The sequence below is a fragment of the Nicotiana attenuata genome, unplaced genomic scaffold (genome assembly GCF_001879085.1).
Source record: "Nicotiana attenuata strain UT unplaced genomic scaffold, NIATTr2, whole genome shotgun sequence".
NCBI classification, from domain to species: Eukaryota; Viridiplantae; Streptophyta; class Magnoliopsida; order Solanales; family Solanaceae; genus Nicotiana; species Nicotiana attenuata.
In genome coordinates this window covers 125,265-137,086 of record NW_017672184.1, presented here as the reverse complement: position 1 = coordinate 137,086, position 11,822 = coordinate 125,265, and the positions used below count along the sequence as shown (strand labels likewise).

At 35.0% G+C, this 11,822-nt stretch overlaps 2 protein-coding genes across 2 annotated transcripts; one reads left to right on the top strand and one right to left on the bottom strand.

Moving 5' to 3' along the window:
- The first annotated feature begins 486 nt into the window (after positions 1–486).
- Positions 487–5,426, top strand: LOC109212214 (potassium channel KAT1-like). The gene is made up of 11 exons (XM_019375838.1): positions 487–672; positions 862–1,077; positions 1,155–1,310; positions 1,843–1,900; positions 1,992–2,309; positions 2,411–2,650; positions 3,238–3,336; positions 3,417–3,449; positions 3,548–3,733; positions 3,864–4,431; positions 5,054–5,426. Exons 1-11 carry the CDS (start codon positions 542–544, stop codon positions 5,173–5,175), a joined length of 2,127 nt encoding a protein of 708 aa, XP_019231383.1. The 5' UTR covers positions 487–541; the 3' UTR covers positions 5,176–5,426.
- Positions 5,427–5,562: 136 nt separating this feature from the next.
- On the bottom strand, positions 5,563–11,051 carry LOC109212215 (proteasome subunit alpha type-5). The gene is made up of 9 exons (XM_019375839.1): positions 10,863–11,051; positions 10,675–10,756; positions 10,498–10,578; positions 9,105–9,218; positions 8,901–9,002; positions 7,595–7,653; positions 6,415–6,517; positions 6,114–6,179; positions 5,563–6,027 (listed from the first exon to the last, which is right to left on the bottom strand). Exons 1-9 carry the CDS (start codon positions 10,874–10,876, stop codon positions 5,935–5,937), a joined length of 714 nt encoding a protein of 237 aa, XP_019231384.1. The 5' UTR covers positions 10,877–11,051; the 3' UTR covers positions 5,563–5,934.
- Positions 11,052–11,822: the final 771 nt, after the last annotated feature.

The following is an 11,822-nucleotide window of genomic DNA, read 5'->3' as shown; positions in this document are numbered from 1 at the left end:
AACTTATAACTTTTGATATTGAATATGGATTTATAAGTAAAAACATACTAAAATCTCAACAAGAACTCAAAGTTTTAATGGTTTAATGAGTTTAATATTAAAAAAAACTTCAAAACTGAACTCATTAAATTTAAATTCCGGATCAACCTCCGATGAGCTTGATTAAGAAATAAAGTTGCGGCCTTACTATTGGCATGATAATAAACTAACTTTTTCTTGTTCAAACACGACTCAACAAATAATGCATTCCCTTGTATTTACCATTCATTTTATTTTTTCTTTTACTCTCGTTAATGATACCACAGATGTTGCATTATCACTTTTCATAAGTTCAAAGCATATCAAAAGAATAATTCTAAGGAAAAAAGATAAGGCTGACTAGTGACTAAACTTGCAACAGTCAACAGCTTCACTTTCACCATATCTATATATAAGGCTCTTCAAAAGGCCACTTTACCACCAATAAAAACTAGTTTTTTAATGAACTCTAGTTATTATAGCATCCATAATCTCAAACCCCACCAACAATAAAAGTTCAACAATGTCATTTTCTTATACTAAAAACTGTGACTTCTTCTCCAATGATCATCTCCTTCCTTCTCTCGGAACAAGAATCAACCATGATACAAAGCTTCGAAAATACATCATTTCGCCCTTCGATCCTCGTTACAGGTAATACACGGAGCATAAATATATATATGTAAAAGAATTACTACAACCTCAACCCGTAGTTGCAAAAGTGCAATGTATTCGGTAGTGAGAAGAACATAAGTATCGAACCAGTCAAATTTAAATCCTGAATCCGTCTCTTTTTCATGATACTACTAGTATTGTTTTATAGAAAAGCTCATATTTTTGCAGGGCTTGGGAGATGTTTCTACTGATTCTTGTCATATATACGGCCTGGATTACGCCTTTCGAGTTTGCATTTCTGAAATACAAAATAGATGGCTTTGTCATATTTGACAACAGTGTCAACTGCTTCTTTGCTATTGACATTTTCCTTACCTTTTTCATGGCTTATCTTCATCCAGAATCTTATATTCTTGTTGATGATCCTAAGAAGATAGCAATAAGGTATATATTCAACTTTCAAATATTCTCTTTCTTTCTGCGACTCGTTCTAATATTGGGTTTTACATGGTTAACTACAGGTATTTATCGACCTGGTTCATGTTTGATGTTTGTTCCACTGTGCCATTTCATGCTTTACTCTTTATTGATCACAAAAAAAGTGATGGAGTTGGATTCAAATTGCTCAGTATGCTCAGACTTTGGCGTCTTAGAAGAGTCAGTGCCTTGTTTGCAAGGTTGGTTCGAACACAGTATATTTTACACTGGTAGTGTAAAAATTATTTACCCTACATCGCCGATAATATAAAATTACTATTAGTATATATATAAATTAAATAATTGGTGATTTACCCAAATAGGATCATTTCGTGCCACCATTTAAATTTTGACCCCCGTAAGAAAAGTGTTGGGAAAATAATCTCCCGTTACAATTTTGAAGCACGCTGGTCAGAATTTCTTAGGCGATCATCATAAATTCTAACAGTTGCCATATTTTTGTGCAATTGGCTGGCCATAAAATTCTGACCGATCACCAGAATTTTTCACATTATGGCTGGAAAATTTTGACCAACGTGCTTTAAAATTCTGACGCATGGCTATTTTCTCAGAATTTCTCAACAAGATCAAAATATAAATAGTAATTTTAAAAAGGTCCATCCAGCGTAATTTATTCTTAAATATACTTAATCCTTTGCATATTGCACCAAATTCTAATGCTTGCATATTGAACCATATTCTCACATAAAGCTGGTTTTTGCTTTCCTTCAGGCTTGAAAAGGACATCCGTTTTAACTATTTTTGGACGCGATATGCAAAATTGATATCTGTAAGTTACTGTTATAATGTAACCATAGGATCCTAAACATCAAGTTTTATTACTAATTTCTTACTAAAAATATGCATTTCTTTTGTTTCAGGTAACTTTATTTGCAGTGCATTGTGCTGGATGCTTTAACTATGTGATTGCAGATAGATATCCTGATACCAAAAAAACATGGATTGGTGCATCAAATCCTGATTTCAAAGAAGAAAGCCTATGGGACAGATATATAACTTCACTTTATTGGTCTATTGTAACACTAACAACAACTGGTTATGGAGATTTACATGCTGAAAATCCAAGAGAGATGCTCTTTGATATCTTTTACATGTTATTCAACTTAGGATTGACATCTTATATCATTGGTAACATGACAAATCTTGTTGTTCACAAGACCGGCTACACCAGAAATTTCGTATGCTCTCTCTCTCTCTCTCTCTCTTTAGCGCGTATTATAACATGTTCAAATATACTGATAGTGTAAAAATTATTAACCCTCGTGATTTTGTTGTGTAGAGGGATAAAGTCGAAGCAGCTCAAGAATTTGCAAGACGAAATCAGTTGTCGCCGCGGATACAAGATCAGATTTTGTCTCATATCTGTCTCAAGTTCAAAACTGAAGCATTACAACAAGATGAGACATTGAATGTCCTGCCAAAATCAATCAAAACAAGCATTGCAAATTACTTGTTTTTCCCAATAGTTCAAAATATCAGTCTGTTCCAAGGTGTTTCCAGGGACATGATTTTCCAACTGGTAATTTCTGTTCTATATTGACCCTCTTCCCCTTAGGCAGATACAACTTATATTCAATGGATTCAACTGAACCAGTATTTTCGATATAGAATATAGATATATATATGTGAAAGACCAATAAGTTTTGAACAAATATTAAATTCATAATGATGGTGTCCGGCTAGCTAAATTTGAACCTCCATTATTCCACTAGGTACCTGTTACCTTCCCCTTAGCCAGATACAGCCTATACTCAATGGATTAAACGGAACCAGTATTTTCGATACAGTATCTAGATATATATGTGAAAGACTAATAAATTTCAACAAATATTAAATTCTGGACCCGTAATTTTAAAAGTATAATGTGTTCCGTACCATAAACTTAAAGGTCGAACCTATCAAATTCAAAAGTATTTTGGCCTTCTTTTTTAACTATTTTTTTTTTTTTTCCCACCCGGTGTCCGGTGCCCGTATTGGAGCCCGACTATATCCGGATTTGCACCGCGTAGGGCCCCTTTCGGGGGGGAAGCGCTCTTTTTTAACTATTATTTACCACTATGACATACTAAAATTTATTGAAACAATGATGTGTTGTCCTGCTTTAAGGTTCCTGAAATGGAAGCTGAATATATCCCTCCCAAGGAAGATGTGATTCTACAAAATGAGGCTCCAACAGAATTGTATATAATAGTCTCAGGACAAATGGTAAGTTAATAAATTGTGAATAATTACTTCAACTCTTGGATTTGCAGTTCATATTATTAATCAGTTATGTATTATTGTAGGATTTGATAGCAGATATCAATGGAAATGAACAAGTAAGTATAACACTCAACAACATTATGTTCATATTTTAAATATAGAATTCAAATACTTTATCCTAACTTATATTTTTTTGAAACCTGTCCGCGAACAGATCATTGGAAAGGCTGTTGCTGGAGAATCATTTGGAGAAATAGGGGTTTTATTTGGAAGGCCACAACCATATACTGTTAGAACAACTCAGCTTTCTCAAATTTTACGCCTGAAGACGACAACCTTGTTGAACATTATTCGAGCAAATCCAGAAGATGAAGGGATTATAATGAAAAATCTTGTTCTGGTGAGTGTAAAAAGTTATATATGAATGAATTGTTTTCAGCCAACTTCTCCTTGGTTTTTCCTTATTTTTTTGTTCTATGTATGAGCAAAATGAAATATAGTATCAACTATTTTCTTTTTCTTGAAAATAGAAGCTGCAAAGTTTTGGAGGTTTAGGTTATGTGGACCAAGAAAGTGATCAAAATTTAGTCTTCAACAACTGGTCAAATGGAGGACAAAGAGATGAATGCTGCTCTCATGTTTTACAACAAGATACACCTCTGGTTAGCATAAATATCCAAAATTTAGAAGCTAGAGTTAAGAAACAAGAAGAAGATAAAGGTGACAGTAATGAAGATCAACTTGACGCGAAAGGGTTGATAGCAATAACTCAAGCAGAACATGAAGGAAACGAAAGCATGCATGAGTTGTTATCAAATCTTGAAAATTACAGTGAGTTAAATGAGAAGAAAGGTAATTTCATTAGCTTAGATGAAGAAATAAGGAGCAGCCAATTCAAGAATTCCAGAAATGATGTCCCCTGCTGTTCTTATTCAAGCGATAGAAGATCCACTTCCACAAGCTTTATTGGTGCAAAAGGGACAAAATCAACAAAGAAGAGAGTTACCATTCATATGAAAAGGAACAGTTCACTGAAGGAGCATTATGGGAAGCTAATAATACTACCTGATACACTTGAAGAGCTATTCAAAATAGCAGGTGAGCTTCTATTTCACCTTACTATATATCTTCATATGAAGGGGAGCCTTGGCGTAACTAGTAAAGTTACTGCCATGTGACCAGGAGGTCACGGGTTCGAGCCGTGGAAACAGCCTCTTGCAGAAATGCAGGGTAAGGGTGCGTATAATGGACCCTTGTGGTCTGGCCCTTCCCCAGGTCTCGCGCATAGCGGAAGCTTAGTGCATCGTGCTCTCTCTCTCTAAATACTTATTTTCAAAAGCAGTGGTGTCTTGGCTAGCTAAATTTACACCTCCATTATTCCACGGGTACTTGCTACCTCCCATCAGCATATGTACCGAGTAACTCTACCTACCAAGGTTTAGGAAGATGGAAAGAAATCACCTAATAGTGTTTTTTTTTTTTTGGCTCTTCATTGAGATTTGAATCCTGTTATCCATGATTTTACCCACTAACATGACTGAGCCCAAGAACTTATACAAAAATGGGAGATGAATTTTTCCCCTTTTTTCTATAAGGGGGTGGGAGGATTAGGATTGATCCTACAAAAGTTGAGCAAAAATGCTAAATCATTTCACCATGAAGTACTCCTTCATGATACTATTGGTCGAGCAACTAACCTAGCAATTTTGTGTAAATGCAGGTGAGAGATTTGGGGAGTACAATCTCAAGAAAGTTGTAAATGCAGAAAATGTAGAAATAGATGAGGTAGATGTCATTAGAGATGGTGATCATTTGTATCTTCTTTCAACTAATGTGACGTGATAATTGATTGCGAAAGGCTGATGTTCATATATTGATCTCGTTACATAAATGTCAGGCAACATGAATCAGGGAGAAATAAATTTTAAGTATCACTTAAAAGTTTACAAGATTGTCTGCCAAGTACTACTGGAGGATGACAATCTATCCAGTTGTTCCATTGAAAAACTACAACACTAACACCTTACAAGATCGTAGCCATTTCGAGTGATCCACATAATAAGATGAACATTGAGCTTCAGATGAAACTCCAGCCACCAACATTTAATCTAATTGGTTCCACTTTTTCAGCTCACATTCTAATTCCATTTGTTAACAAATCATTCTTGCAATCAAAGCATCATTATCTTCAAGAAATTCATTTGATTGGGCAAAGGATGAGCTTCTGTGTTGAATACAAACTCATTCCAAGGAATAATAGAATTCCCTCGCTTGAAGAGCCACATAACAAAAGGCCATTAATAACATATTTTTCTTTAGGTAACAGACATATCTAGGGGATTTTTAAGCATTTCGTCAGACACAATATTGCATAGAAAGTAACTCAAGCCTTTCTATGGAAAAGGTATCTTTTCGACCATACCTGAATCTTAGACCTCGTCAGAAAACAATCCATCCCATCCTAGGGAATTTCCAAGCAACATAAAGGGTAATTTAACATGCTAGAAGGGGCAATACAATCCACAAATTCTAAAACAGTTGGAAGTAAACATTGCCCATAATAGAGAAATGGCTAACAAGCGTAACAAGAGAGCTTTCTTCTTATAGGCGGCTGATAACAGTTTCCACCTCAGAAGGCGAGTAGAGATGATAAGTTGGAGATACCCTCGCAATGTCAACGTTATTGGGAGTCACCTGAAATTGTTGAACAGGTAATTTTCAGTTAATAGTAGTAGAGTACACAGATCAGAATAAAGATACATTATTATCATGGAGCTTACCTTCTCTTCCATCACTTGCTTTAGAATTGACAGTGCAATCGTTTCAGCCTCCTTTAGGGTGAGGTCCTGTAGAATAGCAAATAATGCACTTCAAAAACCATATCAAGCCAATTATCCAGGAATAGCTGATCTACCACTCTAATTATAGTTAGGTTTTTTTTTTCTCTTATATTTCCCGAAGGGAGGAGGTTTGGGTTTCGAGGCGGTTAATGGCATGAAATATCTAAAACCCATGAAGAATAGGTTAACTCAACAAAAATATGACAGTTTAAGTAGAAAATAAAGTTGCTAATTCTTATACCTTGTTGAATTGCTCCTGCAAAGAGCTGTCAGCACCTTCTGAACCTGAACCAATGGCTTTTGCATTGCATTGCCAGAAAGTGCCGGAAGGATCAGTATAAAATCTGCATATCAAACGGCATATTGTTAGTGGCAACAGGGTACCAGATGGTTACTAGGACGAATTTAAAGGATAACTGCAATGAGGATTCAACTGATGGCTGGGCAGCCGACTAGCTCAAAACGACTATTTTCCCTTCATAGTATATTTGGAAAAATTCAGTACCCCATTTAATTCTTCTCTTTATAACTGAGAAAGCTCAAGGGCCACCCTTCGAAACTCGGTGGATAATGGGTCGCCCCTCTACCTTCTATTTAACTCTTGGAATAACATAAATTAACAGTTACAATTCTCATGTTTAAATAGGTATACCATAATAGGAGCATTCTATACCTACTTTTAGCATTACTAAAACATTTTAGTGGCATCATTCATTTTCTGATTTCAGACTTTCTTTGATCTCGTGATTCCCATGAAAGTAAATAACTAAGGCAAGTCGTATCCATGTCTGGATTAACACAAGCTCATTACTAGGTGTTAAGCTGTCAGAGGTATTTCCAGGCAACTCACAGCAGTCATCACTTGTGTTCATCTTTTACCAAAATATGAACTTCCTAATTAAGCAATGTCGATTGGGAGAATATTCACACAAGGGAAAGCCGGAAACGTCACCAAATGCTAAAATTAAGTCAATGAATCCTTTTGTCCTTTTCCAGAATAACTCAGGATCATTGATGAAAAGTTACAATTAAGACCAATTGACATGCACACAGACACAAAAGCATGTGCACACACAAATGAAGTTAAATGGAAAAAGGAAACTAAAAGAGAGAGAGGAAGCTTGGATCATGATTCTTGTATGTAGATTGGATGACTGGCGAGATTTACTAGGTTGGAAACTGTAGAGTAGCATGTTAACAGAAAGTTATGCCATGTTGGCAAAGGGTTCAACTAGCACGCAACCAACTGTTAATCAGCAGAAAATATCTAGGGGTGTATCTAATGCACAAACACAAAACAAGATGACAAACTAATAGATGATTGCGTGCAGCGTCATCAAGCATGATCAAACACAAAAAGAGAAGAAAACTTAGAATATAATGCAATACTTCCAACAATCTCACTGAAAGCAAATACTTACAAGCTCGGACCATTCTCATCATGGCCAGCAATGAGAAGTGATACACCAAAAGGTCTGGACTGCATAAAATCAAAGATAATGAATTTTAGTGGAAGACTTGAATCTTACTCTAGTCGAAACAGAAGAAACAAGGTGCCATCCATATATGTTGACGAGAAGTCAATTATTCTAGATAGCGTGCGTTTTAACAGGATCCAGACCTTAGCTCACCACGTTACTGTTTAAGATTTTTTCAAGAGAGAAAATACAAAATGACAGAGACTATGTGTGAGCACTAGCAAAATGTTCTACGCGATGAATCAGATCCACTCACGGAAAACAACCATAACTAACCAGGTCCTCCACTCAGATTTATCATCTATAAATACATGTTATAAAGCAGAATTTTTTTTCTGATCTCATTCCTTAATTTTTCTTTTTATTTTATTTACAAGATATCTAATATTCTTAGAATGTAGAAATTGGACAAAGGTTTTTTTTTTTCGATAAGTAATCAAATATTTATAAATGCTTGCACTAAGTCAGCGCTAGAAAACATAACTACAGATTATGCAATTGGATAGAGAATATTTGTATCCATATACACCCAACACAGACTATCTATACACACTAAAATGATCAAAAAACATCTTTCAAGACCTTCTGTATACAGAACTATATAATCCGAGAAATAATCCCAATAGTCTCTATAGTCATTATTAGTCTACCATAAAAGCAAATGCCAGCTTAAATGAAGATCTCTAGATCCATCAGTCAGCCTCTAGTTCTATCAGTACAATACAGGGCTTCTGTATACAGAAGTCTAAAGCATTTCACGTACATTAGGATACCGAGACCCCACATATACAAGAGAACAGAGATGAGCAGTAAATTAATGACCTTCACAATAAGTTAATAACTTTTTTGTCCAAGTAATAATATACAAAATCAACAGTATTCCACACACAGGCATTGTTACACGTACATGCATAGTGTCTTAATGAGACAGGTAGAAGAGAAAACAGAGTAATCACAAATGATTCACCAGCCACATAAAATGAAACAGCTCAATCCAGTCAATAAAGTACAATTTTTACCCACTCAAGTAGCAACACTAACAAAATATCTAATAGTACAAGTACATTTACGTCGTCAATCAAGCTCCTAAAGTTCAATCAAAATAAATGGGAAAAGCAAAATATTGAATGGCACATGCTTTTGATCAAAATTAGAAAGCAATGAATTGGGATTTTGAATGGTTCTGCTTGAAATATACCTGTCCCTAAGAAACAAGAGCGAAACTGCTAAGTAAAGAAAAAGTTATTACCATAGACTCTTCATCACCCTCCCCAAATCGCAGGGCCAAATCACACAGAGCTTGTGTTGTGGACTCAACAGTCATGGGCTCACCATAAGAAAATCTGTGGTTCTATTGAAAAGGGGGAATACAGAATAAGCAAGCTTAGCCAGTTACCTTTTCCTTGCATAGAATGACTTGAATTTTAACGGTTTAACCTTTAGCTCTAAATACCTGAGTTTCAACTCGTGCATGTTCAACAAGAGTCCTTGCATCAGCTATCAATCCACTCATCGCACAGCCAATATGCTCATCAATTTCCATAATTTTCTCCACACTGCTTGGCTCCTGCAAGATCAAGATTATAAAATTGAGTTATGAATGACAATAAACACAGATAAACTGAAGGATTAGCTAAAGGAAAAGAATTTCTTCAATTTGAAATGTAGTAAACTCACAAAAAGTTATAGCCAAGCAAGCTAAAAAGGTGAGCAAGAGGCAACAAACGGGACAGTAGTTCCTTACTTCTCAAAATTCCTGATCTAAAACTTGCTCAGCCTTTTTCTTTTGACATAGCCACTACCTCTTTTAGCTATTAGTATCTAAAAAGCTCTTCCTAACGTTGTACCTAGCACTAGATAGTGTCTTTTGATTAAAGGGCATGGCATCACAAGAAAGTAGAGAATTCAAGTTTAGACCTACAGGCTAGCTTCCCCTCTCGACCAAAATAAGGGTTCCACCTATGTATGTCCCATGTTATTAAAGATATTTAGAGATAGAGAAAGGTCACATGGCAGGTAATCCACTGATTGTGTACTACACCTCCATTTAAATTTCAAGCCAACATGTTATTTTCTCCAAAGATATGAAATCTTTGTTTGCAAATGTACAAGCACATTCATGGTTCATTCGCTGTGAATGGTCAATTTACAAAGAACCCAAAAGAATTATTTTGCTACACATTAACTTCGAACAAAGAGAGCTTTTCCAATATTTGCAGTGAAAGGGAAAGCTCTTTCAAACAAACAAGTTCCTAAACATGTATTACTTCCTATTACATTAAAAAGCACCAGTCCCTTATTTTCAGAATATCCCAATTTTTGCTTCTCAAGAGAATAAAAAAGACTCCAACTTCTTATCTTACTATTCATCCAAATCTAATTGTTCAAATTATTTGACAAACTGCATAGGCACATAGTGGATTATGCCCCCACACCCCACGCGTGCGACCTAAAAGAAAATTTGGAGCAGAAATTTTTCACAGGGTAACCCACTGATGAAATCTCTGTTCTGCAACCCCAGTATAGTCCATGGAGAACTAAAAGTTCATAACACAATGATTAGTTACAACATTAAATCCTCGACATATATAACCCAATCGAGTATAAGTTCAATGACGGTATAAAGAAAATTCTACACCATCAAGTCACTTAAAAGGAAGCTGCAGGTAATTCTCTATAAGAACTTTGATTGGTAACCTTAAAAATGGGAAGATATCTTCTATAATAGGTCAAAATACACTGATATTGAAAGAAAATCTTTACACTATCAGTGCATATAATTTAAATCCAACCCAATTAACTTATTAAACACAAACATATTAAAGGGAAACAAGAAGAGTACAAACCAGAAGCGGAGAGGTAATTCGCTTCTCAACAGCAAGAACAACGCCTTCCTTAGTCTTTATCCCAATTGCCGTCGATCCCAACTTTATTACACCAACAAAAACAACAAAAACCTTAATCTAAATTAAACCATTTACATCATATAAATAAATCCGTTTAATAATTCCAGCTTAATTTACCTTAATGGCTTCAATAGCATATTCAACTTGAAACAATCTTCCTTCAGGAGAGAAAGTGTTCACACCTCTATCATACTCAGTTCTGGAGAAAAAGTAACAAAAAGAAAATAACAAAATCTTCAGAGATTTGAAAAGAAAATAACTGCATTGAGAAAAAACCCTAGATTAAGCCCAATAATGAAGTTTACCTTGTGAGAAACATCTTTGATCTGATTTGTTACAGCTTTAGAAAGAAAAGAAAAATCCTTAGTAGCTAAGAGTGCTGTTTTATTTTAGACGGAGAATTGATTTGTTCTAGTACTTGTTTTTACTTGAGTGACAAGCCATTTCTGCAAAACCAAGGTAGCTTCGGTCTTTACCGGGTCGGATTTTCTCAACCCGTTTACTTGGAAGGGGAAAGAAATTTTTACATTTCCATATTGTAAACTATATTACCCTTCATGCTTAACTTTTAATATAATTACCTTCTATATACTTAATTACCATTTATGTACCATTTTAGAATTTTAATGGTATTAATTAGTCTCCTAATTTTACTCAACCGTATATTTCCACTCCCCCAAGTTTCTCTCTTCAAATCCCCACGATTTCCTCTTCTAAAACCAGTGAAAATCTGTAACCCCTCCACTATTGACAACCACTAAAAAGCTTTAAAGCTTTGAATTCGAATTTGGGTTTTCAAAAGATATTGTTTGTTTGGATTAGATGTTGTTGCAAAGAATTGAGAATTCTCTCTACGTCTCTCTCTATCTCTCAATCCCAAATTTCGGTAATATAAGAGGAAAGGAAAAGAGAGCAGCAATTCCACCATTGATAGCCATTAAAAAGCTTTGAAGCTTTGAATTCGAATATGGGTTTTCAAAAATCATTATTTGTTTGGATTGAGTGTTGTTGCAAATAATTGGGAATATGGTTTGGAATTTATATCTCAATNATGGTTTGGAGTTTATATCTCAATTTTGAGGGGTTTTGGTGAAGATTAGACTTGGTTTTGGCTGAATTTCAGATTGAAACTCGAAGAAGAAGAAGAAGAAGAAGAAGAAGAAGAAGAAGAAGACATGACATACATTATATTGCAGAAATTGTAGAAAAATTGTAGACTGTTGTTTATTTATTTTTCTTTTATTCATTTAACTATTATATGAAAG